A 27252-nucleotide genomic window follows, 5' to 3' on the forward strand; every position below is an offset into this window, starting at 1 on the left:
TTCCAAACTCTGGCAGAGAACTTACAGTGTAGTAGAGAATTCTGAATTCTTTCTCCAAATGCAGATGGTACAGTGAGACAGGTTCACAATCAATCATGACATTTGTTACAGTGGGTTTATGTATGATTTACTCAGCACCATCAGAACAGTAACTGTCACGTTCACATTAAGGAGAATGCACTAACTATAATAGTAATACACTAAATAGCACACCCCACACATGAACTGACAGGGTAATGAAACAAACAACAAACACGTTAATACTAGGTAACGCTTTGGAGCACTGGCCAATTTAAAGGCCTGTGAAGTGAGAGAAATATCCAACCTTCTACACAGCAAGGAAGTCTAGAACTGCCATTGATATCTTAGCTGGCAGGCTGAGCAGTTTCAGCAACATGACCAATGAGTTACCATAGTAGAACAAGGTCACCACAATGTGGACTGGGAATAAAGTCAATTTCATCTGAAATGAAGTTATCATCTTCACATATCGTAACTCTGCCGGGTTAGACATGTGTGAAGAACAGAGGCCAAAACTATCCTTAGATATGGAGCTTACACGGGAACAAATATATGACATGAAGACAAAAGGAAAAAAACAAAACAAAATGAAGCTGGCCCAATTAACATTTCAATAGTTCCCTGAGATGAGCTAAAGTAATGTGGAAAGTTGTAGCATATACCAATTAGAAATGATGGTTCTTTCTCCGTTATATCTGCGGGGCTAATGTTAATTTATGATGTACAAAGAACTTGTCATTTCAAACAGACTGCAGTCACTTCCTTCACAGGTATTCCAAGTGAACTATGACCCTATGAAAAAAATCACATTAGGACACTGTTGGGTTTTCATTCATAACTGTCTATGTGTATATGGATACACAAATAGAAAGTAGCAGCAAAGTTACAAATGAAAAGCAACAATATTTATTATGTGATAAAAACATATTCATCTTCATTTGAACTACTCAAATTACAAATATTTCCAGATGTGCCTTATTTCACTCTTGCTGTAGACTGGATAGCTTAAGGCATATAAAATTAACTCATTTGACAATCAGTAGGTGAGTTGATGGTAGAACTAAAGAGTGTCTTTACTTACAAATTCCTTTCTGGCAAAGTCTTAATAAAAACATTCGAATTCTGTGAAATTCAGTAAGAGAAATAGATATTGAATACAACTAAGTATCTAAATTAGCCAGTATTTAAAATACCAAATGACTTCCTGATGAATAGATTCACTCATAAGTCAGTTCTAACTTTAGGAAATCTGTTTAAAACATACTTCAGACTACAATACAAGAGGGATTATTGCTAATGCTTACAACAGACCATTCACATACAGGGGAACTGAGAAACTATTATGCATGAGCAAAAGGCTGGGAACAGGAGAAGTCAGGCCCAAAAGATTCCTTCCCTCAAAAGAGCTTATAATGGGGCTTCCCTGGTGGCGCAGTGGTTGAGAATCTGCCTGCTAATGCAGGGGACACGGGTTCGAGCCCTGTTCTGGGAGGACTCCACATGCCGCGAAGCAACTAGGCCCGTGAGCCACAACTACTGAGCCTGCGCGTCTGGAGCCTGTGCTCTGCAACGAGAGGCCACGATAGTGAGAGGCCCGCGCACCGCGATGAAGAGTGGCCCCCGCTTGCCACAACTAGAGAAAGCCTTCGCACACAAACGAAGACCCAACACAGCAAAAACAGATTAATTAATTAACTCCTACCCCCAACATCTTCAAAAAAAAAAAAAGAGCTTATAATGTAGCAGGTACAGACATAAACAACTGTAGCGCGTGGTTAGCACCATCATGAAGACTGAAATAAAGAATCACAAACGTTTACACTCACAAAAGTTAAGCCCTAAAAGACTGAGGATTATCGAATATAGAAAAACCTTCCTGAATGTTCTCAGAGCAGTGGCAGCATGAGAGGGAACAGCTGAATGTGGCCCCAGATTTTCTGGCATGTCTGATTATTTTAAAAAGGCTACATTTTTTACCAAAATTACTCCAAGAGGCGAAAGGTGGAAAATATGATAAATAACTTCACCTAGGTTGGAATGTCAAGTAGGTAGCTGAAAGTACAGGCTTAGAATTTTGGACCAGATATGTAACCCAGGACACTGGGATAAAATAGAAACCCTAAGGATGAGATACTTCCAGAAGCATTCTGAAGACAGAATCAGAGAGAGCACATTTTAGTAGATGTATTTTAAGTAAGAGTTATGTGACTGGACTCAGTTACAGGAGAGGATAACATCTTCAAGGGAGGAGACACTGTCTAGGAAAGGTTGCTCAATGGTATAAATGCTGCAGAGGCAAAGAAGGATAAGGGATGCAGACTGAGAAAAAAAAAGTCATTCAATTCGGTAACTGGGAGCCCACTGAGAACCACTGCATTGCTGGTCTGTGTAAAACCAGACTGCAAGGTGCTGAGCAGTGAGTGATGAGGGTGCAGGGTCAATGGATATGGATTTCTCCAAGATGTCTGGCAGTGAAGAAGACTGGAGAAACCAGCAGGCTCAGAAGGAGCTTTTTGCATTAGAAGATACACGAGCATTTCTGTAGACAATGAAAGGAACCAGCATACAATTCTTTGCATAATTTTGTATTGATCACAGACTACAAATTATTTTTAATCTTTCTCAAAAACATTTTCTGAAATAAAAATTAACAAAAAATTATGTTTTTACCATTTAAACTTAATATAAACTTAAAAGCACTAACATTTTATAAATTTTATTTCTAAAAGAGTTGTACAATTTTTGTTATTATACTACTTCAGAATCTTGCTTCTAGTCTATCTTGAGAAATTAAATTTTATTAACAATTGCTATTTTAGTTCCTGAAAGATTACTCTGATATAAAGGATTACACTTAAGTAACTATGTAGGCCTTCTTTCCCAGCCCTCCTCCCCCAGAAACAAAATATCTTCAGGGTAGTTAATAATTTGGATAACATTTTTCAAGTTGAAGAAGAGAAAAATGAGAAATAGTATTCCATTATTCATAAGTTCTTAAAGATCTAAATTGTTCTTCACAATAATTTTTCATGATAAAACATGCTTATTTATTATATACACATGCTTACATATAAATTTCCTGGCTAAAATACATGCAACCAACATGAAAAAGACAAATACTAAACCATCCTCACAATGCTAAGAATGCCCTTTTAAATAAGGCACTCATGTTTGGAAATAGATATAACCACCAAATTAAATAAGATGTTTAAAAGAAGCCTTTTATTAAGCACAAACAACTTTTATACATTATCAATACAAATAGGAAAATGTTTTTTAATGAATATGATATATCAAAATTCTGAAGGTTTTCTTCATACTGACACAATAAAAATAATCAATTTTGAAGGAGAATTACAAAGTAAAATTTTGAGGACACCACTGTCTACTAATAACAGTTTAACTAGTCTAAATTTACTACATCACTTGGGGAGGAAGGGCAACCATTTTTTATAGAGAGAATTTCTAAACTCTTATTAGCACCATTCAAAGCTTATTATCAGTTATTCATCTACAAACTGACAGGTCAGGTAAAGCTTTAAAGCAAGTTTTCAGTGCAATGTTTACAGTTCCTTCTTTTAAGATACGTGGAGTCTATGGTCTCAAAGCATGTTAAATAATTCTGCCTTGGTAGTTACAAGGTGTTAACACGTGGAAAGAAGTGTGTAATAGAAAGAAATGAGGCTTATCCTGGCTGTGAAATGCATCTTAACATATTGTAGCTGATGCTGCAGTATGCCAACGACATGCGGGATTATGAACTGCAGATCTGCGCGAAGAAGGCAGCTATTAGCTCTCTGTAGTCATCATTTCGGGATGTCTCAGCTGCTGCCTTTTGAGACTAACTAGTTTCATCCTGTCTCTGATGTGTTCTGCAGTAGAAGCCATGTCACTTGGACTCCCAAAATATTGTTCAGTTCTAAAAATCAAAACAGAAAAAGCCCAGTCAGATTAATACAAATCCATTGACTGTAGTGAATGCAAAAGGAAGCAAAAATTACCATAAAAATTACCTACGTGGTATGGTGTTAGTTCTTTTTGCAGACCATACTGTTTACCTCTGAGTAGCAATTTGGTAGGAGAAACATTTTTTAAAATGGCATAACATATATTAAGACATGTTGAGAAACATTTATTAGAAGTATAAATGTCCTATCATGTACACTTATGATAATCTCAATAAACCAAACAATTCAACAAATAAACAAAACAATGCAACAGTATAAATGTTATACTTTTAGCTTGGGGCCCATAAGCATACACAAATATAAAATTTGTATGTGTACTTCAGTGCTAAGGGCTACGGACACCAGTTGTCTAATATAGCTAGCAAGTAAAATATCCGTTTAATGTTAAGCCATCATTTGGGACATTAATAGATAAAATTATTTAATTTTATCCCATCTGCAAAGACACAGTATTCAGAGTCACAGAATCTTTTAGAGCTCTAAGAGTTCTTGGAAATAATCTGGTTAAGCTCCTCATTTTTTAGATCAGGAAACTAAGACCTAGAAAATTAAATGACTAAGATAACACAGTGGAAAAAACAGAATTTGAACCTGGGTCTTCAAGCAGTGAATCCAGAGAGACCACCTAATTTCTTTTATTGTTCTAGGAGAATATTACAAAAGATAAATCTGACTAAGCTTACTGTCAAACTTTACACAGCATAAACAAATTATCATATAAAAGGGAATGAAATAATAATTGCAAATATTAAAGTTGTGAAATTAGAATATACAGCCCTAACTTGCTCTTTTATCTTAAAAATGAAAATGACACATGAACTATTTGTAGAACACAGGAGGAGAAGCCCAAGCAAAAATACCAGGGGTAGATGCTCCTAGGATGACTTAAGTAGAATGAGACCGACTTTATGACAACTGGTTATGAAACACAGAAATGAGATTTTGGCGGGGGGGCGGGTCCTGGAATGGAACAACCAGAAGCACCCTACTTAATACTGTTACCAGCTGAATTTATAAACTTTTAGATTTTATTCTCTTTTTAAACATTGGAGATATACATGACTTTAAGCTACTTCCGATTGTTCAAGTTTAGGTACGACTAGAGATTATCTAAGTATAGACTATGAATAGTATTTGTTCATGGGCATAAAGTTATATCTTCTCAATATCAATTCCAAATAATCATTTGAAGTTCATGACACAGTAGTAGTGGCACTTACCATGTGTCACAATTGTTTTAAGTAGTTTATATACATTTAGCTCATTTAATTCCCTCGCTCTTGTAACCTGAGGAGGTATGGAAAATATATCCCTATTTTTATTTTTATTATTTATTTATTTTTTTGCGGTACGCGGGCCTCTCACTGTTGTGGCCTCTCCCGTTGCGGAGCACAGGCTCCGGACGCGCAGGCTCAGCAGCCATGGCTCACGGGCCCAGCCGCTCCGTTGCATGTGGATCTTCCCGGACCGGGGTACGAACCCGTGTCCCCTGCATCAGCAGGCGGACTCTCAACCACTGCGCCATCAGGGAAGCCCCATATATCCCTATTTTTAGATGAGGGAATTGAGGCAGAGAAAGGTTAAGTGGCTTGCCCAAGATGTCATAGCTCATAAGTGGCGGAGCTGAGATTTAAACCCAACAAATCTGGTTCCAGAGTCCACAATCGTACCTATTACACTATGTTTCAATGGAAGGATACCTGTACTCAATGGTTTGGTTTCTCTATTGTTTTAATTCAACGTCCTCTGGATTACTTCTAAATTATTTTTACTGAGAAGGTCTAGCTCCTTGTAGGTAAAGCTCCTTCTGATTCATTTACTGGTCTGTTTATTTTCAAGAGGCTATTTCTTATTTTTATGATCAACTATTCGAAATGGAAAGGAATGTGAGAATCACGACCCCATCATTTTACAAATGAAGAAATTAGGACTCCATACAGCACAGTGAAAAGAGAATGGACCTGGTGCCAGACAGACCTGAAACTATATTCTAATTCCACTCAGAAGCTGTGAAATCCTGAGGACCTTACTTAATCTTTCTGAGCTTTAGTTTCTTCACTTGTAAATCAAAATAATCATACTGCTCTAGCCCTGGTCAAAAGTAATTAAGGTGAAATGTTTAACTTGGGGCTTGGTATATATTTTAAGTTACTAAACGTTAGTTCCCTCCCCGTCCCTTCCATGAATGAAGCCCAAAGTCACCCAACTCCTTACCATCAAAGTCAAGGCGAGAACCCAAGATGTCAACCTAGTCGATGATCTTTATTCTACAACAAGCTATCAAGAGCAATACATCTGACAGCAGCAAGTACCAACTGCTACTATTGTTAAGAGCCCAGTAGGGATTTCTTTTCATTTTAAACTAAACTTTTGTAGAAATTGAAAATGTGAACCAAAGCTAATTTACCAGGACTTTTAAGAAACAGACTTTCTTCTCTTGATATCCCTTTAAGACCTTACTGATAAAAACACAGATTATAAGAACATGCACCATACCCATCAGGATAAACCACAGGAACAGTTAGTCTATCTAAAAGTGATTTCCCAACTGCTTCAACTTCATCAAATTGCTCCTCATCATTAATAGATTCAGGCTCTTCTGGACAGTCTTGCAAAATCTGCAACAAATAAAAATGCAACATCAATCAAGAGACAGAAAAGGAATCAAGTTCATGCAAATTTAGTAGACTGAAGGTGCTTTTGCTCTGTTCTTAGCATCTTCATGTACGCCATTATAGAAGATTGATCAAAGCTGGCCCAAGAAATTCAAACAAAATGAAATACAAAATGAAATACACAATCCCTACTAATAATATAATACTAATAATATAACTGGAGTATGAAGAGGTTTATAGTGATTTCCAAGAAAAAAATAACACTAGACTACTATTTGGAATCTAAGCTCAAACTGTGCTTAAGTAACTATTTATTGAATACTTACTTACTTTATGTTTATGTAGCAGCTTGGGATATGAATGAGATACAGATTTCGACCTCAAAGAGCTTATAGACTTCAAAAATGAAAGAAAATATAAATACATAACAACATATACAGAGTACAAACACATAATTGATGTGATTACCTAGCTAGAAACCTTACAGTTATTTAAAAAAGTGATCCGCTGACCTGAGTTAAATGATGTAAGCAAACAAACAAAACAAAAAGAACAACAAAAAAGATGTAAATTGATAAGGTTTTAATTCAAACACTGGGAGTTCTACAGTCCTTGATATTATTTTTTCCTTAACTATTACCATTTAAATTTAAATGGTACAAAAGAAAATAAGGAAAGAAAGAAAAAAATGCTGTGATTTGTAATAGTTATGTCTACAAGTACAGACCCACACACAGTAGCCGCTAAGTACATGTGGCTAGTGAGCTTTTGAAGTATGGCTAGTCCCAAATTGAGATGTGCTATGGGTCTAAGATACACTCCAGATTTAAAATAATAATACTAATTTTAAAAAATTACCTCCAAGAAAAAAACCTGCAATATTTGGGGCAGAAGAAAGTATTTATTTTTAGAACTTTTTTTGCATTATAGTTTACTTAATCCAATTATGTTTACTTTAGCATTACTCATAAAGGACATTTTCATATTGTAAAATTCTAGATTCAATTTAAATATTTTCCCAATCACTATCATTTGCTATACAATTTGTTTATAGTTGTGGTTATATTTATGCTTACTGGTATACAATACAACACACTCAAAAGAAAAATAACATCTGATAACAAAAGGCTTTACATAGGTTAGCACAATAAAATAACCTTAAATAGACTTTATTATAAGCATGATAAAGGCCATGTACCAGAAAAAATAAGAACATTAATTTTCTATGAAAAAAAGTCTCAACCATATTCATTCTTACATAACTTCTTAAAGAGATCTAGGTTTTAAAATGTCCTTGCAGATGCATTTTAAAGCATGATCCTAAAAAGTTATCAGTGGTGTTAGAAATCAGGCCAGTGGTCACCCCGGGATGGGCAGCAGAAGCAGGGTGATTAAAAGAGGGTGGAGAGCCTCTCGGGTACTGGTAACGTTCTGTTGTTTGAATAGTGCACTGATTACACAGGCATGCTCACTCTATGAAAATTCAGTGAGCAGAACATTTGAGCTGTACACTTTTCTATGTTAATATTATACTTCAATAAAAAGTTTTCATTAAAACAATCAGTAGATAAACAAGTCAAGCCATTTTGTGTACTTTCATTCATCATCACCAGGCCCATTTTACACTAAAACACTGACCTGTGGAGTTCAGTGACCAGCTCAAAAAGAGTTAACTGTGGACATTTCCTAACAGATGTACTGCATAACACAGACAGAAACTGCTTAATTCCTGAGGTTCCTGGCAATTTCTCTTCTGTTCTACAGACTAAGGCTATCACATTTACATCTTAGGTTTCTCATATCTTAAATTGTATTGAACATTCCCTACATATAAACTGTGATCGTTAAGAGATCAAAACAAAGTTAACTACTTAGTAAGACTCCTCTTTGGAATGGAAATATAAGGCTTGGGTGCTATAAATTTTCACTGTGCAGTTGAGAAAAAGGTTCTATTGAAAATTTGCCTGCATATTTCATTTTTGGTTTCTGGGACTAATGAATTCATTAAATAATAAATTCTAGAATGAATCTTTAAAGATAACACATTAAAAAAGAGGTTTTATTTTTATCCTTACTCTCATAATTTTAGCTGGACAGTCTCTAAACATTATAAAAGTCACAAATGACCTTTTAAAAAATTTATGACAATTAGTAGTAGTTGCCAAAGCAAAGTTTCCTTTCCTGGCATAATGAAACAGATGGGAGTCATGACACCTGAAAGAACAGACAGTACATTCTGGGCACCAGGTCTGGTGAGGAGAGACATGCTGCTGAGAGAGGACTACTGGATAGTTTCAACTCCTCGAACCATAGTACTCTAGCACTGGTATGGCTTACTAAGAATCTGATTTGAACTGTCTAAGACAATACATTATATCTAAACAAGCTTTAAACAATGGAATTAATATAAATTTTTAAAAAACAGACTAATAACAAAATTACAAGGTTAACACATTTTAAACAAACACTACTGAAACTACATTTTTAAAAAAGCAAACCTTTTCAGCATTTGAGTGAAATGCAATAGCCATTTCCAGCCTATGTACCCTCTCTTCAGATGCTATTGTAAATTGTTTCCATACTCTGTTCAGTCGAGGAAGTGTATCCCCAGATGATCGAGAGGTGCAGCGCAAAGACTGGCACAGCACAACTGTGGCCTGTAGCAACTGTCTTCCATAGTCATAAGTGCTCTAAAAAAGAAAAAGTCAACATGAAATTATAATAAAAGAATTCTGAAAAGAGGGATGGGAAAGTGTGCAGGAGGACTGAGATTACAATTAGGCAACACTACTAGAAATCAATAATGAGTAAGTCCACTGGCACTTATTGCTACAAATTGTCTGCATGCATAAATGATAAAGGGGAAGCAATACTTTCAGTTAATTTTTATTAAGTTTATTTCTTGTCTGGCTTCCCTCTCTTACTCTGTTTTCCCCACCTCGGTCTGCTCAACCATGACCCCCCACCCCACACACACAAAAAAAGGTTTGCTCCCTCATTGATCAAAATGAATGGGTGGCAAGTGGGCACTTTATATTACATACAGGAAACCACAGTTACAATGTGAACTCAATAGTTAGGAAAAATAAATTAAGATACTTTTCACATGCAAAAAAAAAATCTGTGTTGTTATGCTAACACTAGTGAGATGCAGAAACTAGGGTTTGTCATTTACTGATTTACTTTCATGAATGAACAGTTACTGCCTAAAAATGTCATAATATATACCATAAATCAGAGGAAGCATACAGAACCTGTATTCAGGAAAACATAAACCCTCTCAAGTTTATGCAGGCTAGTTTTGATTCACCCGCTGACACTTTCTTAGTTCTGTAATATTTCTGGATTAACGTAACCAATCTTCTTGGACTTGGAAGGTTAAGTTACATTACAATCATGCAGAGAGCTATGCAAACACAGAGCCTGTAGAAAAGGAAGATAACCAGTTCTGCACCTGTGCAACATCAACAAATTTTCTATGCTTCTCCAGTAGAACTTTCGTTTCCTGAGCATCATCACCCAATCTGATGTGGGTCTTAAGAAGAGCATCCAGAAGTTCACTTAGCCATTCTACTGCCTAAATGAAAATAAATAACAGTGAAGCTGGATTCATAACTCTTTATGTCTTATATCAAAACATCATATTTATATAAAGAAAGATTACTATCATGTGATTAATTAATCCATTAGTTATAACCTTAATAGCTTATTTCATTCAATGCCAAACTACATGAACGACCTCTCCTCCCACTCAAAATTTTTAAAAATCTAAAGACTAGACCTATTAAAGAGAAGCACTCATTTAAAATTAACATCACATGATTTATATTAATAGAACATCATGTGTTTATGTAATATAATCTTATTGGAATCTCATTATAGATTTATGTTACTACTTAAAATCGTAAGTTTCTTCTATGTCAAGCTGGAATCATGTTGTTTGATGCTAACTACACAAAGATAGCAAATTGTTTATCTAGCTGAAAAACCTCCTTGTGGGTTAAAAAGCAATAAGCTACACCAGCCTTCATCCTGGGATGTGTAACTGACAACCAAATCAACAGTAAGAAGTAGTAAATAATCCCAATTTCTAGCTCAATAGAGCATTTCATTGAGAAGATAAGTCAAATGAGACCAGTAAGGGCTTCCCTGGTGGTGCAGTGGTTAAGAATCCACTTGCCAATGCAGGAGACACCGATTTGAGCCCTGGTCCAGGAAGATCCCGCATGCCATGGAGCAACTAAGCCCGTGCACCACAACTACTGAGCCTGCACTCTAGAGCCCGCGCACCACAACTGCTGAAGCCTGGGTGCCACACCTACTGAAGCCCACGCACCTAGAGCCCGTGATCCACAACAAGAGAAGCCACCACAGTGAGAAACACGCGCACTACAACGAAGAGTAGCCCCCACTCGCCGCTATTAGAGAAAGCCCGTGCGCAGCAACGAAGACCCAATGCAGCCATAAATAAATAAATTAAAATAAATTTTAAAAAAATGAGACCAGTAATGTAAGTGGGAATACAAAACTTTATTATTTTGACAGGATAAACTAGAATCTGACTTAATGAATTTACTTGCTTAGGATCATGAAAAGTACACTTTTGTTTATAATTAGGTGAAATCCATCTTCTAAGAAAAGACAAGTACATAATGTGCCTGATTGATCTTTACCTGGGCAGCATCTTCTTCACATTTAAACAACTGCACCATCTGAAGCATCTTTAATCTTCGCACATCTACCATGTCTTCACATCTAATAAATCCAAACATAAATTTAGGACATTTCAGTTTTGTTGTTAACTAGTATAACACCACCATCTGGCACAAGTGTTTTACAGTATACTAACATACTCAGTCTTACACTATGGAGACTGTAACTATTTTGTATTGATTTGTAAGAATTTTAAGGATATCTGTATCTGTGTTATATCAAAACCTTAAAATACCTGAAATAGTACTAAATCACAAACCCTTCTGAGTATAGTATGGATTCTGCAAAATACTGAAGCAAAGCACAAACACAGCAGTACACTAAAACCAGAAGCAATATCAACTGCCAATTAACATTAAACAACCTCCAAAGATAAAAATGTAACGCTTCTAAAATACTAATGTAGAGAATGATGCTCCAAGGGAATAAAAAAAAATAAAGCTTTTCATTACATTACACATTACCCAGAGTAATATCTAATTTTGAATTTTAAAAAACCTCCATCTATGTTCTTAAGAAAGAAAAAAAATTCTGTTGATCTCTGGGTGGAGAGAAACACAATTCAGAGTATTCTTAAATTTTACTGTGGTCTGCCTGGATAATATACAGATTACAATTTTAAGCTGACTTGATCTAGCTCAGCTCTGATCCCTTCATTCTGATTCCCTTCATTCCCATGCAATTCCATGAACTTTAGATGGGAAGGTGGAAACTCACTGCAGTACCAAATACCAATAACAAGCTACCCACGAGGCACTGGACTCCACTATAGTTGATATTCTTAAGGGAACTTGATAACAATAGGTAAGTCATTGTCACAAGGCTATTTTTTATAAGGATGCCCTCAACAAAAGCCCATAACATATTGTTAAAATGCAACTCGGTTAAACAATTCTACAGGGGACTGAAGGGACGTAATCATGATAAGTATTTTTACAATTTGAAGCTAAAAGACAATGTAAGACACTTCAGTGATGAAGATGATATCATACACATATTCAACACCTATTGTCAGGTTTGAATAATGTGCTTGAAACGGATAAGACATGGTTTCTACTATTAAGATGATGGTCTCATTTGGGGAGATGGACTTTTAAATAAACAATGTGACAAACACTACTGCGGAGCTGTATGAGAACAGGGAGGAACAAGTAACAAACTTGCCTTGGAAATCTAAAAAGGTTTCCAAGGATAAGTACCCCTGAGTCTTAAAGAATAAGTAGGAATCCACTAGGCAGAAAACAAGGAAAGACGTATTCTAAGTCATGGATGCATGAAATAGCATGATGCGTTCAGGAAAGTGAAAACAAGTGTGTGGTTTTGTAGAAAAATTAAAGGAGGTAAGATCACGCAGGATTGGATTATGAAGGGTCTCCTACACTATTCCAAGGAGACTGAACTTCATCTGAGAAAATAGGAAGTCACTGAGAGGGGTTTATACGAGGAAGTTGGGGATTAGATGTGCGCTTTACAAAAGACTGCGCTCTTGCGCGACAGACTGTAGACGAGCAATGCCAGAGGCAGCTAAGATCGGGAAGAAAGAAGTGTTCCTGATTCAGAGACAGCAGAACTTGGGCATCTGATTAGGCTGTAAGGGATGAGGAAGAGTAAGGATTTTAAGAAATTCTTGGGATAAACTCCAAGTTTGGTAGCTGATGGTATTTTGAACCTGGATAGGAAACTAAAGGAGAAGAGCCAAGTTTTGGAGGAGAATGATTCTGATCTGTCCATATTAGTTTTTTTGAGTAGTGTATGGGGCATCCAGGTGGAGACATTCAGTAAGTAAGAGGAACTACGGGTCTAACATACAGGAGAAGGGTCTGGGTCAGAGTCATAACTGCTCAATCACGGTCATATTAAAGAAAGTCATTAAAGTAGGGAGAAGACAAAGAGTGAGAAGAGAATTTGGCCTCAGAACAAACCCTGAAAGCAGTGAAATTAGCTAGAGGACAAGAAATCACTGAAGAAAACCAAGAAGAAACAGAGTGCCAGGAGGAGACTCATAAGGGTGTTTTCAAAGAAGACAGGTTGTCAGGAAGTTTCAAGAAGAAAGAAAAAGTCATTTGTGCCTAATTCTATTCAGAGTGGTCAAGCAACGTCAGGACCAAAAGTATTCCCTGCATTTTGAGCAAGATCAAGCATTTGTTACACATGGCAATTACAAAGTCACTTGTGACATCAGTAAGAGTAGGTCCAGTGAGATGGTGAGGGGAGAATAGAGACTGAGAAGCGATGAAAAGTAACTAGAAGCAGTGAGGAAGTATGAGTGCAGATTAGACCATCAATGACAGCTGTCAGGAAGGAGAATTCTAGGGCTAGAAGACAAAGGGTTGAAGGTATATGCATGTGTGTAGTTGTCTAATTTTTTTTTAATAGGAGAGATTTAAGCATTTAAATGAAAGGCAGGGATCAGAGCAGAGAATGGGAATTGACGGAGTGAGAAGATGACGGGGACACACGGCTTTGATAAGAGCAGACTTGTGATGAGAATAAATAATGAAATGGATACGTTTGCAGATATGAGGATAGAAGGAATTTCTGTCTAATGACTATTCTCTCTGTGATGTAGGGGAAGAGTTTCTGTGAGGTTTTTGTTGATGACCTTAGAATTTCTAAGTGTACAAGGATTTCACACAACCGTGCTAGCCTATATATACTAGCATATGTTAATTTAATCCTTTACTTTGCAATACTCTGCAATTGCTATTGCAAACTGAGTTTTCAAAGAACCCTTTAAATTCCTAGTTCTACATCAAAGGAAACTAAACATCATCTTACCCAGAGTTTACTGTCTAATCCTTCTACAGCAAATATGAGAACAATGGATGCATGAAAATTTCTGAGACATTTAGATGAAGAAACACATCAATGTAAATGACAGATTTAATAGCAACTCTAAACTAAATGAAAATGGAAAAGCAAAATTCTCCAAAAAGAGTTTTCTTAAAAGATAGAAGAGTCATAGGCTACACTGGGGATATGGAATGTGATGTACTTGAGCGGAACTGAAATTTTTACCACTGAGTAAAAAGGGAAAATGTACCCATTAATTGAACAAACTGCCATTATTTGTTAGTACAATTATATACAATAATCATTACATTCACCAAAAACCTACTACATGCCTACTATGTAACAGGTAAGAATTTTTACTTTGTATGGAAAATATAATTACATCACTTTTCATTTTAATTAATATTAGGTTGTCTTAGCAAAAATTAACATGAACAGTCAAACTTTGCCTTTGTTTCCTAAGCTGCATATCTTCCATCACTCCTTGTATGTGGTCCACATTTTCTTTATTTTCAATGGTTACATCCTTTCCATAGGCCCAGGATGCCTGATTGGAGATCTGATCCAGAAGACCTTGACCTTTTTCACGCAAACCTTGCAATCCTACATCTAAAACAAAAGTTACTATATTTAATCTCTTAAACCAGAGAAGCTTTCCCTCCCTTAAGTAAATCCTCTCAGCAGATACTATACTTGGATTCCAAGTATAACAACTTTGTACATTAAACTACTATGGGGTGGAGCCCTCTGAATATTTCGATCAATAAAACCCCTTTAAATGTGGCTCAAACTGGAGCTCCCTCTCATTCAAATTCTCCCTAAAGAGAATTTCCAAAAGGTGAATTTCCACAGATAACAATTACTTTTCAAAACTGCAAATAGGAAGTGTGAGAATTTCTATTTTGATAAGATTTTCAATTTTTTCCTTTCTGTTTTTATGTAGTCCAATTTTTAGGAGAACAAGGCAAATATTCTGTTCAAAAAATGTATGAGTTACAAGACATTAAAACATTCAAGCAATGTATTCTCACTGTAAAGGACACTGAACATTTTGAGTATAGGCGCTGTCCAGCTTACACCCAACGAGAAGCAACACTTAGGATATGTTTACAAGACTCTAAATTAGGTACATATACCAGAATTCTTTTAGCATTTTTAAAAGAAAAATATGGTTTAAGAAAACTTGTGACATTTTAAAATAAATTTCATTTGGCATATTAAATACTAAACATGTATTACTCATATCATCTGTTAAAAATAACGAAGACTATAAGCAAGTAAAATGCCAATACAAACGTGATTTTTCAAACCCATTCCCTCAAGTCCTTTTCAAAATTAATTAAATTGGTTCAATCACATGTCACCATTTTCCACTAAATCTCTGCCTTAAGTTACTGCTTTCCTCTCCTCCATTCTCCTTTGCCCTCCTGTCCCACTCAATACAACCCCCCCCTCCCATTTTCACATCCACTATCCACCTCTCCCAGTCACATCTTAAGGAAATTCACTGTATTTCCTACTGTAGTAAAATGTAAAAAGCCTTGGTGTCAAGTAAGGGTACTAACTTAATGAAATTGGACCATCCTCTCCTTGGAGAGTATGTAACCTTGGCAGTATTCCCAGTTTGGAGAAACAAATGCACAGAACCAAACCAACTATTTTTTCACAAGGTTAGGCTATATAGCAACAACAAAAATCATTGCATAAAACACAGTTTGGGGCATACAGGGTTTACCACAGAACACTTCACAGCTAATTACAGTTTATGCATGCACTACAAATAACTGTTCATAGAATATGCAAGACATAGCACCTGTAGATTCGGCTGGGTAAATAAGAAAGGCTAAAGGCCCTGTGAAGGAAGGGTGACTGACCAACAATGAAAAATAAAAACTGTAGCATAAATTACACCCTTTAAGGGGATAAAGCCTTTTTTATACCATTTTTTCCTATGGTCCCTGTAAATAATTATAATTAGATCAGTGTAAGTTGACTTGTCTAACCATGGTAGTGATATTTTTTAAAAAAAGAACCCTTATGTTTCAGCATTTTTAAAATCTGCTTACCAACACTTTTCAGCTTCTCTTCAAGCAGTTTTAAAGTTTGCTGAATCGATGCTCCATCAGCTGGTGCTACATCTACGCACAACATCCCTAATAAGCCATCCAACTGCTGAGACAACTAAAGCAGAGGGACACCAAAGAGATAACCCTGATGTAATCAGCATCTAAAGTGTTTAATGATTAATGAGGTTTATATCTAATGAGGTTATCACAATTATACTTGAAAAAGACTCTGCAGTTAAAAGACAAGGACAAATAATTAGAATACATGTTATGTGAATGACAGAACACACAGATGCATGCACCAGGAAGACAAAGTATGTCCAGGTCAGCAGAATGTTAAAAAGTATTGAAACTTCCATTTCAATCTATGTTATAAAGCATGAAGATTGAAAAACTATCCAAATGAAATATATCTAAGAGGTTGGGACACTCTATTTAGACACACACAAAAAAGTTTAGTTGCATGCAGAATGACTTAAAATTTTTTAAAAAATCAAAGAAGTGTATCTTATTTCCCCCACCAGTAAATTTTACTGTTCCAGAAAAATAATTAGGAGACATGCAAACCTGCAAAAATGATGTGCAGATAAGTATTCAGATAATTTGAAGAAAAGAAAAGCAATCAGAGTAGACACTTACATCTTGGGCAACACCATGAAATTCAAGAGCTGCTTGTAAGAGATTCTGCCTAAATTCCAGCTGACTGGCCTGTCGATAACAAACATCACTAAGTTGTTGCTGCAGCGACTTCAGTTCCACAAGATCTTCCTCATCCCCAGCATTTAAGAGTGCTGCAATTTGCTGATTAAGTTCCACATAAACTGCAAACCATTCCTGTAATATAGAGGTTGTAAAGTAAATTAAGGATCAAATCAGTTCCTGAAGAATACATTACATTTTACAATATCTCCAGACATACTGAGTAACATATATGAGAGTTTTCTAAAGCAAAATTATTTAAATTGAGGATGAAAAGTGCCCGGCACCCAAATCCTTCCCCTGCGATCCCTGGAATTCACTCCTGCCAATAGCAGGATCTATTTGCTCATCCTGGCCTCTAAACGTCCCCTTCTCTTTCTTGTTGTATGTGAAACCTGTCACGCTCAGAGGAAGCAGTTAGCTCTGCAGCCCTTCTGATGGCTGTTTTTGCTTGTACAGCCAGCCTACCACAAGCCTGGAAGTGGGGGAGATGGCTGCCTCACCCCTCATTACTCTTTCCAAACCATTTCTTCTGCTCCTTCTCTCAAAAACCACATCTCCAGTGAAATGCATGTAGTCGGATTACTTCCTGCCAACCTTTTCTGTTGCGTGCCCTCATCTCAGAGCTAGCGGACTTCCCTGAACTTCCTCTCAGTGCCAGTCTTCTTCCTCACTTCCACTGTGTAGACATCCAATCAACACTGAACTCTTAGTTCCTTGACTGCCTCCCTCACTTCCAACTATCCTGTCCTCACCCCACCTCAGCTACCTACTCCAATAGACACAAAATTTTGTCATTATCATATACTACTATACAGCCCCCAAATCTTAATGTCAAGAATCCCATTCTCTGATCACCAGTTGCTGACTCTCCAATTTACATCCTTTAGTATGCCTGCTCCTACAGCCCCATGAGGTCCACCAATCCATTGATCTCAGCACGTTCTACTGTCCAGCACTCAGGAGCCTCATGTCCTCCCTTCTACCCTTTGTCAGAGGCTATAACCACCTCCCAGGGCACAACCCATGCTCACGCCCTGTTCTCTTTCCTTCCATCAGATTCACCTGTCAAAAATGAAGAACAGATGCAGAAAAAGCATCCATTTATGAGAAAAACTCTCCAGAAAGTGGGCACAGAGGAGACAAACCTCAGCATAATAAAGGTCATATATGAAAAACTCACAGCTAACATCATACTCAATGGTGAAAAGCTGAAAGCATTTCCTCTGAGATCAAGAACAAGACAAGGATGCTCATTCTCACCACTTTTATTCAAAACAGTTTTGGAAGTCCTAGCCACAGCAATCAGAGAAGAAAAAGAAATAAAAGGAATCCAAATTGGAAAAGAAGAAGTAAAACTGTCACTGTTTGCAGGTGACATGATACTATACATAGACTATCCTAAGGACACCACCAGAAAACTACTAGAGCTCATCAATGAATTCAGTAAAGTTGCAAGATATGAAATTGATTACAGAAATCTGTTGCACTTCTATACACTAAAAACAAACTATCAGAAAGAGAAATTAAGGAAACAATCCCATTTACCATTGTATCAAAAAGAATAAAATACCTATGAATAAACCTACCTAAGGAGGTAACAGACCTGTACTCGGAAAACTATAAGACACTGATGAAAGAAGTTGAAGACGACACAGATAGAAAGATGTACCATATTCTTGGATTGGAAGAATTAATATTGTTTAAATGACCACACTACCCAAGGCAACCTACAGATTCAGTGCAATCCCTATCAAAGTACCAATAGGATTTTTCACAGAACTAGAACAAATAATTTTAAAATTTGTATGGAAACACAAAAGAACCCAAACAGCCAAAACAATCTTGGGAAAGAAAAACAGAGCTGGAGCAATCAGCCTCCTTGACTTCAGAATGCAAAGCTACAGTAATTAAAACAGTATGGTACTGGCACAAAAAAAGACCCATAGATGAATGGAACAGAATAGAGAGCCCAGAAATAAACTCATGCTCTTGTGGTCAATCTGTGACAAAGGAGACAAGAATACATGATGGAGAGAAGACGGTCTCCTCAATAAGTGGTGCTGGGAGAACTAGACAGCTACATGTAAAAGAATATAATTAGAACATTCTCTAATACCATATACAAAAATAAACTCAAAATGGATTAATGACCTAAATGTAAGACCAGATACTATAAAACTCCTAGAGGAAAACACAGGCAGAACACTCTTTGACATGAATCGCAGCAATATTTTTTTGGATCTGTTTCCTAAAGCAAAGGAAATAAAAGCAAAAATAAACAAATGGGACCTAATGAAACATAAAAGCTTTTTCACAAAAAAGTAAACCAACAAAAATTACAACCTACTCAATGGGAGAAAGTATTTGGAAATGATATGAAAAATAAGGGGTTAATATCCAAACTACATAAACAGCCAATGTAACTCAACATCAAAAAAATAAATAGCCTGATTAAAAAATGGGCAGAAGACCTGAACAGACATTTTTCCAAAGAAGACATACAGATGGCCAACAGGCACATGAAAAGATTCTCAACATTACTAATCGTCAGGGAGACTCAAATCAAAACCACAGTGAGATACCACCTCACACCTGTCACCTCACACCTGTCAGAATGGCTGTCATCAAAAGGAACACAAACAACAAATGTTGGCAAGGATCTGGAGAAAAGGGAACCCTTGTACACTATTGGTGGGAATGTAAATTGGTGCAGCCACTGTGGAAAAGAGTATGAAGGTTTATCGAAAAACTAAAAATAGAACTAACATATGACCCAGCAATTCTACTCCTGGGTTTATACCCAAAAAAAAACCCAAAACGCTAATTCAAAAAGATACATGTACCCCAATGTTCATAGCAGCACTATTTACAATAGTTAAAATATAAAATCAATCTAAGTGTCCATATACAAATGAATGGATAAAGAAGATGTGGAATACACACACACACACACACACACACACACACACACACACAATGGACTACTACTCAGCCATAAAAAAGAACAAAATGTTGACATTTTTAGCAACATGAATGGACTTAGAGGACATTATGCTAAGTGAAATAAGTCAGAAAAAGATAAATCTATATGATACTGTATGATAATCCATATAAATGTGGAATCTAAAAAAATACAACAAACTAGAAAATATAATAAAAAAGATGCAAACTCATAGATACAGAGAACAAACTAGTGGTTACCAGTGGGGAGAGGAAGTGGGGGGAGGGTAAGATAGGGGGTGGGGATTAAGAGGTACAAACTATTAGGTATAAAATAAGTCACAAGGATATACTGTACAACATGGGGAATATAGCCAATATTTTATAATAGCTATAAATGGAGTATAACCTTTAAAAACTGTGAATCACTATATTGTACACCTGAGACTTATATAATATTGTGTATTAACTGTACTTCTATTTGAACAAACAAAACCTCAGACCTGGTTTCTCTACCTGCTGTGTGCTTCCAGCAGCTGAAGGTGGCTGGATCAAATCAGCTATGTGGATAGGTGTCTTTTTAAAGTTGTGACCAAATAACCTCAAATGGGCCTTCAGAAACCCTGTTGTATTTCTCTACTTATTTCACCTCCCTATTCTTATGATATGTTTTTTTCACTTCTTAAATATCCAACTCCCTTTCACCTCTTCACTCTAGCCAAAAATCCAACTTCATAATTCACTACAACACCATCAGAAGAGAACTCTTTCATCCTCTCACAGACAAATCTATGACCTTCCGTGCTTCTGTAGCCCTAGGCTCTGTCTTCTCTGCTAAAATAATGAAGGAACTCTGCCTGATTCTAAAGCCAACTGCTCCACTGCACTCTATAGACTAACCTCTGCTGCCTATGCAAGGCTTTGCTCTTGCAATTATCTTCTCTTTTCAACTGGATTATTCCCATCAGCGTACAAATAAACTGCATCTTCTACTAAAAAACAAAATATATACTTAAGATATGTGCATTTTAATAGATGTAAATTAAAGATAAAAAACCTTCCCTTAAAGGAGATCGTTATATTCACTCTATCTTATTTCTTATTCTTTTTTTAATTCACTCTGATCGGGATTTTGTCCTTCCCACTCTTATAAAAAAATCTCAGTCTTTATCTTATTGGACCTCTCAGTTGATTTTAACAAAGGTGACCACCTCCCCCTCCTTTTTCACTTCTTTCCTGAGCCACACAGATCCTTTTCGGCCTCTTCTGCTGGCTCTCCTTCCTCTCCTTGCCCTCTAAATTTAGGAGTGACCCAGGGTTCAGCTTTCCAAAGGCTCTTTTCTTCTAAACCAATACTCATTGGGTTTGGATGATTTCATCTTGTCCCATGCCTTTAAGTAACATCTATAGACTAATAATATCTTCAACCTTGACCTCTTCCCCAGACACTGATTCTCCAGCCTCCCAAACCTACTTCTCTCAGTCTTCCCCACCTGAATAGTCATTAAGGCTAAACACATGACTCCTCCAAGAGCCAGTCCTGCCGGCTCAACCTCGTAAGCCTGACAACTTCTCACCACTTCTGCTGCCTCCATTCTGTTAGCTTCCTGTCTTCCTATTTACTGTTTGTCCCTACTCCCTATCCCCTATACAATAGCTGGTGATCTTTTAAAAACATAAATCAATTATCTGCTCAAATACTTCTCCAATGATTTCACATAATATTTAAAACAAACTTGAAGTTCCTTTTTCTGGGCTAAACTCACATGACATGTTTTGGCCCCTGACTCCCTATCTGGCTCACTGCACTCCAACACTGCCAACGTACCTGCTGTTCCTCTATCATGGCAAGTAAGCTCCTGCCACAGAGTGTTTCTACTGCTGTGTCCTCGATCTGAATTGCCCTTTGCTTGGATTACTCCTTCATATCATTTCAAGGTCTCTGATTAAATGTCATCTGCTCAGAGAGGCCCTTCCAAAAAGCCTTACCTATATTGCTCTCCACTCCCTCTTTCCTCAACTTGAATGTAAGTTCCGTATGATAAGACAGTGCTATATTCTCAAGAGCCCAGAACAACAAGTGACATTTAGTATGTGCCCTACTAGCATGTACTGAGTGAACATATAAAACACTTTTTATATTAGGTATCGTAGATTTATTGACATTAAATTAGGTAGGTAACAGGTACTGTTCCAAATGTGGTCTCTCTTATGCCCTGTACCTAAAACTTGGGTTTCCCTAATTTGTCATATTGTCTTATTGCCTGAACTACTATGGAATTTTTGAGTATGATTACAGAGATGATGTAGTCATACGTAATGCAAAGAACACTAGACTTGAAAGACAGACTCAAGGTCTTTTTCCTTCCTAAGGGTGTGATCTTCATCAAGTCACTTAATCTCTCAGAATCTTTTTCTTTCTTTACAGCAGTATGTTCAACTGGTGGCGATTTTGCTCCCTAGAGAACATTTTGCTATATTTAGAGACATTTCTGGCTGTCACAACTGGGAGGGAGGGATGTTACTGCACCTAGTGGGTAGAGGCCAATGATACTGCTAAATACCTACGATCACAGGACAGTCCCTACAACAAAGATTTATCAATAAATAAATCAATAATGCCAAGGTTGAGAAAACCTGTTCTCTACAGCTGTCCCTCCGTGTCCTTGGGGGATTGGTGCCAGGGATTCCAAATTCCAGCCATGCTCAAGTCCCAATTTATGTAAAATACTTTCTAACCACACAGTGATTATAAAGCTTAATGGAGACTGACTGATTTAAAGCAGAAAATATTGCCTGAGAAAACGATCACTGTTGTGTTCTAAATAGAAAGGGATTTCACAGTCTTATCTATAGTACTTACAAATTTAGTTAATGCTCTAAATAAGTTGGTCTAATTCTTTGAAGAAGTAATAACAGTGATTCAGAGAAAAATAGTAAACTAAAGGATAAAAGACCTGAGATATAATTTCTTGCAGTGAGAACTCTCTACATCAGATCACCTGGGGTGCTTATTAAAAATACCTAAGCGCCCCCCGACCTACCAAATCAGAGTCTGTGGGGGTGGGGCTCTGCCACAGGCCTTTTAACAAACACATCAGGTGACTCTCATGACCATTAAGGGTTAAGAACTACCATCCTCAAGCTGACTTTTTTTTCCTGGTTTAAACTTGCAAACTATAGGCCCTAATAACCAGACCAGAGATGCAAACAATTTAAGAACTCGTATGTCTCATGAAATTAACACCTGAAAGTAGAACTGATGTTGTCACAGAGAAATAATCAGTCTCTCTGGGATGTGGGGAAAAAAATCATACACACACACACACACACACACACACACACACACACACACACACACACACATTTTAATCAAAATGTTCCTTCCTAGGAAATTGGGGAACATAAAATTTATAGAACCTCAGATGAACAGGCTGCATTCAGTTCAGTTATGGTCATTCTCTGGTTTACCTCTCAAAAACATTTAACTGTATAGAAAATGATTATTTCTAGCCCCACCCCCCCCCGAAACACACACACACACACACACACACACACACACACGCACAGAAACAAAAACAAACTTAAAAAAACAATCCACCACCAAGATATGGGATTTGGATTAAGATGGTAGATAAGAAATGAACCTGGATGTTCACATACCAGGCAAGAGCAGTCATCAGGACGGACACTGGAAATGTATGTGAATTGGTGGTGATGCACAGTTGGTGAAATGATGGGTATTTATACTTTATACTATGATATAGGAATCTCAATCTAGGAGGAAAGAAACACTGCCAACACACTTAGGCTAATACCTTAGGAAGAAATGGGGTCTTGATTCTTTATGCAGACCTGTTTTGCTTACTATAAGGCACAACACACCAGTATTCTCCTCGGAGACCAGAAGTCAGTACTGTGGGATGGGGAGACACTGACAGAATCTAAAGCAACTTCAGAGATTTATGCTTCTGCACCTTCCTATTCTGTGCTTTTCCTACCGCTCACCTACCTCCACCTAAAAGCTAAAGTAAGATTACTGGATTAAAATACTTTAAAAATTATTTTAAGTTATTATAATCATTTTCATACACCTTAATATTCTTTCTGTTGTGCTTCCCTACTATTCAAAAACCAAGGAAACTTCTCATTGCCACTCCTTGACAAAGAACTATATATTAGTAGCATTTTCATTTTCTATATATTAGCATTGAATATCCTAATCAATTTGGGTTTATTTTTAGCTTTATTTCTGAATTATGGTTTTATAAAGAATCTAAAATTTAATACTTGACAGAGTGCTTTAACACAAAATGGTATATTAAAAGTTTCTCCAAATTCTACCCATATTAAGCAATCAATACACTAGAAATTTGTCATTATAGTTTCATAAGACCTGAACAATTCCAAAATAGGCTTTAAAGTGTTGACTTTTATTTACAAAGAGAAAACTTTTAATAAAATATTAGAACGTCTTAAAAATCATAAGCTGATACACGCGTCCTGCAGCAAACAACCTATTCTCAAGGTGACAGTGCAGTGCCACCTATTGGTTAAAACAGCGCAATTCAAGTTTTGCCTTTTAGAACTTCATGGAATTTTTTTTTCTGAATATTTTCAATCTCTGGTTGGTTGAATCCTTGGATGTGCGTGGAACCTGTGGATACGGAGGGGCCAACTGTATATATATTATCTTTGCAATTTTCCTAGTTAGTACTTGTAAGAGACTTAAATATGAAATTCCATAATTGAAAAATCTATATATTTTATGCGTTTCACAGGTTCCAACATAATGGTTTTTCCTTTTATGCTGAAAAATACCCTGAATACTTTGTATTTAACTTACAACTCCTGTACCTGAGGTTATACTTTTTAAATTCAGGACTAGATAAAGGTTGTATTTTTGTACTATCATTCTTTCTTCTGTTACAGTAGTTTTTAAAATTTCACATGAATTGTGTTTCTATAAAAATATATAATTAAGCTATACTGGAGACAAAACCAAAACCAAACTTCTAATGAGTATGTACTAAGGGGTCAAAATGTACTTGATAGCCATTAAACATACTGTACTTTATGCCCCTAAACCAAGGTGTACAGCAACTTATCACTTACTACCACACATGCTATTAATTATGCACATTAATAATAGCTCTGTAACTTGCAGAGGAAAAAGCCTCTCACACTGTGCTGGCTCTCGATCTCTTCGTGCTTCTGCTGTAGGGCTTGGGAAGCCCGAATGGAGTCTCCAATCCCCCACTGGGCTCTCAGCTGTTCTGATCCAGGCCCTTCAAGCCAGTTCACAACCTATGAACGGAAGTTGAGATGAAATTTTAAAATAATCAAAAACTTTTCAAACTTTCATTCTAATTGGTTTTCCCTTCCCAAAGTTCCTCGAGTATTTTTAATTTAAATTCTTTAAATTCTATTGTATAGGCAGTAAACGTTTCTTCTGGGAACTATACAGCTATAATGTGACAACTTTTCCAAAACCTAAATTTGATAAAATGTACACTACAGCACCTTAGGCTTTCAGCTATCTGATCACCTGCCAGGCTAAAAGAAATATGACATGCTCCCATAAGAGAGGCTTAAAAATTAACTTAAGATGATAAAAAAATTAGAGAACTATAGGATTTAGAATTGGAAGGGACACCAGAAATGACATTGGTCAAATTTCTTATCTAATACTTAAGAAAACTGAGTTTCAGAGAGATTAAGTGACTTGTTCACGGTAACATAATTCATTATTAAAAAACTAGGACTAAAAGCCATGTGTCCTGACTCATACTCTAAAGTTCCTTCCAAAGCACTCATAAAACAGAATCAATTAACTGATATAAAGTTAAAATACTATTTTTCTCACTTTGAAAAGAAAATTAAAAACTGTAGAATTATACTACTACAGTACCCTCTAGGGGGTCTTCTTAGGATCAGCCAAACATTCAGACCCACAAGACCATCTGAAGTCCCCCTGGCACCAAGTCTACTCAGAAGGATGAAGGTTAGGGACTACAGTCTGCCAGGGTAGCAGCACTGGGTGTTTCTCTTCTGCCGGGTCCAACAGTTCAGGAGATGAGATCCATATGGGACAGATACAGGAGACACACTGGCATCAAAACCTCACACCACACAGGCATCATGCCCATTATAAAAGTCACTGAGCTCCAAGATGCCCGAAGTTATGCCTTCCACCAAGTACTAAGAGTTCTCCCAGTCCAGAGCCAGAATAATTTTTACTACAAGCAATGTCCCTTGGTAACACAGTTGGCATTTTTATCAGGTTTTCAAGGGAACAGACCTAGATAGTTAAGCAAAGATCAAATTCTCATGCAGAAGAAAGGGTTTTGTTTTCTCTACCCACAAACATACATACTCTAAAACTACACAGACACAGTGAAGTAATTCTAACAGAAAAAAATATTGCCCAGCTTTACCAAGCTGAATTATTATTTATCAAGCTAAATTACAATCAGGAAGTCAACAACAGCCAAACTTAGGATAGGTCCCAAGAAGTGAATGAGGATGTCTGTGCAGCATAATATTAGAGACTCAGTGGATAGACAGGCTTACCTTATCACAGACCCACAGTGCATTCCATAGTTATTACCAGGGTAAAACATATTTAAAATCTAAGAGTTTATGTAATTTAAATAATCATATAAAAGTACCACATCATAGGGAAAAATCGTGTGTGTTTCCTTCCATTAATTTTTCACATGCACTGCATTTTCATGTTACTCCAGATTTAAGTGCTGCAGCCAATTGTCAGAGTACAAGTAATTTCTATCCTGTGTTTTTCACTTCCTTGTGGCTACAGTTATTACCATCTTAATGGCTCGAAACCCCTTTTTTAAGAAGGCCAGCCTCCTTGCCTGCCTCCCTCCTTCGCTCCCTCTCATCTGTCCGAACAACCAACCAACCCACCCGACTAAGAGCTAAGTAAGCAACGTTCTACCTCAAGTAACTATTATATCTGCTTTCACAACTCCAATTCTCTATTGTTGAGCATCTAAGTAATTTTAAGATGAACATATATATAGCAGTTATGCAACAGAGTTTTTCTCTAATTCTCTATTGCTTTCCTAGAAAACATTTTCAATAGAGATCGTGCGTCCAGTGATGATACAATGTTAATTGCTAATAGTATACATTATAAAATTACTCCCTAAAACACTTGTTTCTATTTGAAACATCCAAGTCACGAAAGTTTTAACTGAGAATAACCTTTGCAAGGTATATAAACTGACTACTGCTTTTGCTTTATTTTATTTTTATTTTCTGAGATTCTCAGTGCAATTTATTAAGAAACACCCACGTGGGGGCTCCGGGAGAAACAGTATCTCTTTCTAACAACAAATGTATTTTGTCATTTCCAAAAAAAACCCTGGAAATGGGATTCTTGCCCTCAGTCTACTTCAAGCTTAATGTAAG

The 27252-nt window shown here is 36.7% G+C and overlaps 1 protein-coding gene across 1 annotated transcript in view; it reads right to left on the reverse strand.

The window, feature by feature from the left end:
* Positions 1-3810: 3810 nt before the first annotated feature.
* SESTD1 (SEC14 and spectrin domain containing 1) overlaps positions 3811-27252 on the reverse strand; it is a gene marked incomplete at its 3' end in the record, with an annotated part of 86806 nt that continues 63364 nt past the window's right edge. Inside the window, exons 9-17 of the mRNA XM_079710496.1 lie at positions 25003-25125; positions 16816-17010; positions 16177-16291; positions 14560-14719; positions 11278-11359; positions 10059-10181; positions 9103-9294; positions 6486-6607; positions 3811-3940 (exon numbers count right to left, since the gene is read on the reverse strand). Of these exons, the coding sequence (XP_079566622.1) occupies positions 3811-3940; positions 6486-6607; positions 9103-9294; positions 10059-10181; positions 11278-11359; positions 14560-14719; positions 16177-16291; positions 16816-17010; positions 25003-25125 (1242 nt within the window). The remainder of the gene's footprint in view (positions 3941-6485; positions 6608-9102; positions 9295-10058; positions 10182-11277; positions 11360-14559; positions 14720-16176; positions 16292-16815; positions 17011-25002; positions 25126-27252) is intronic.

Source organism: Hyperoodon ampullatus (genome assembly GCF_949752795.1).
Source record: "Hyperoodon ampullatus genome assembly, chromosome: 8".
Taxonomy (NCBI): Eukaryota; Metazoa; Chordata; class Mammalia; order Artiodactyla; family Ziphiidae; genus Hyperoodon; species Hyperoodon ampullatus.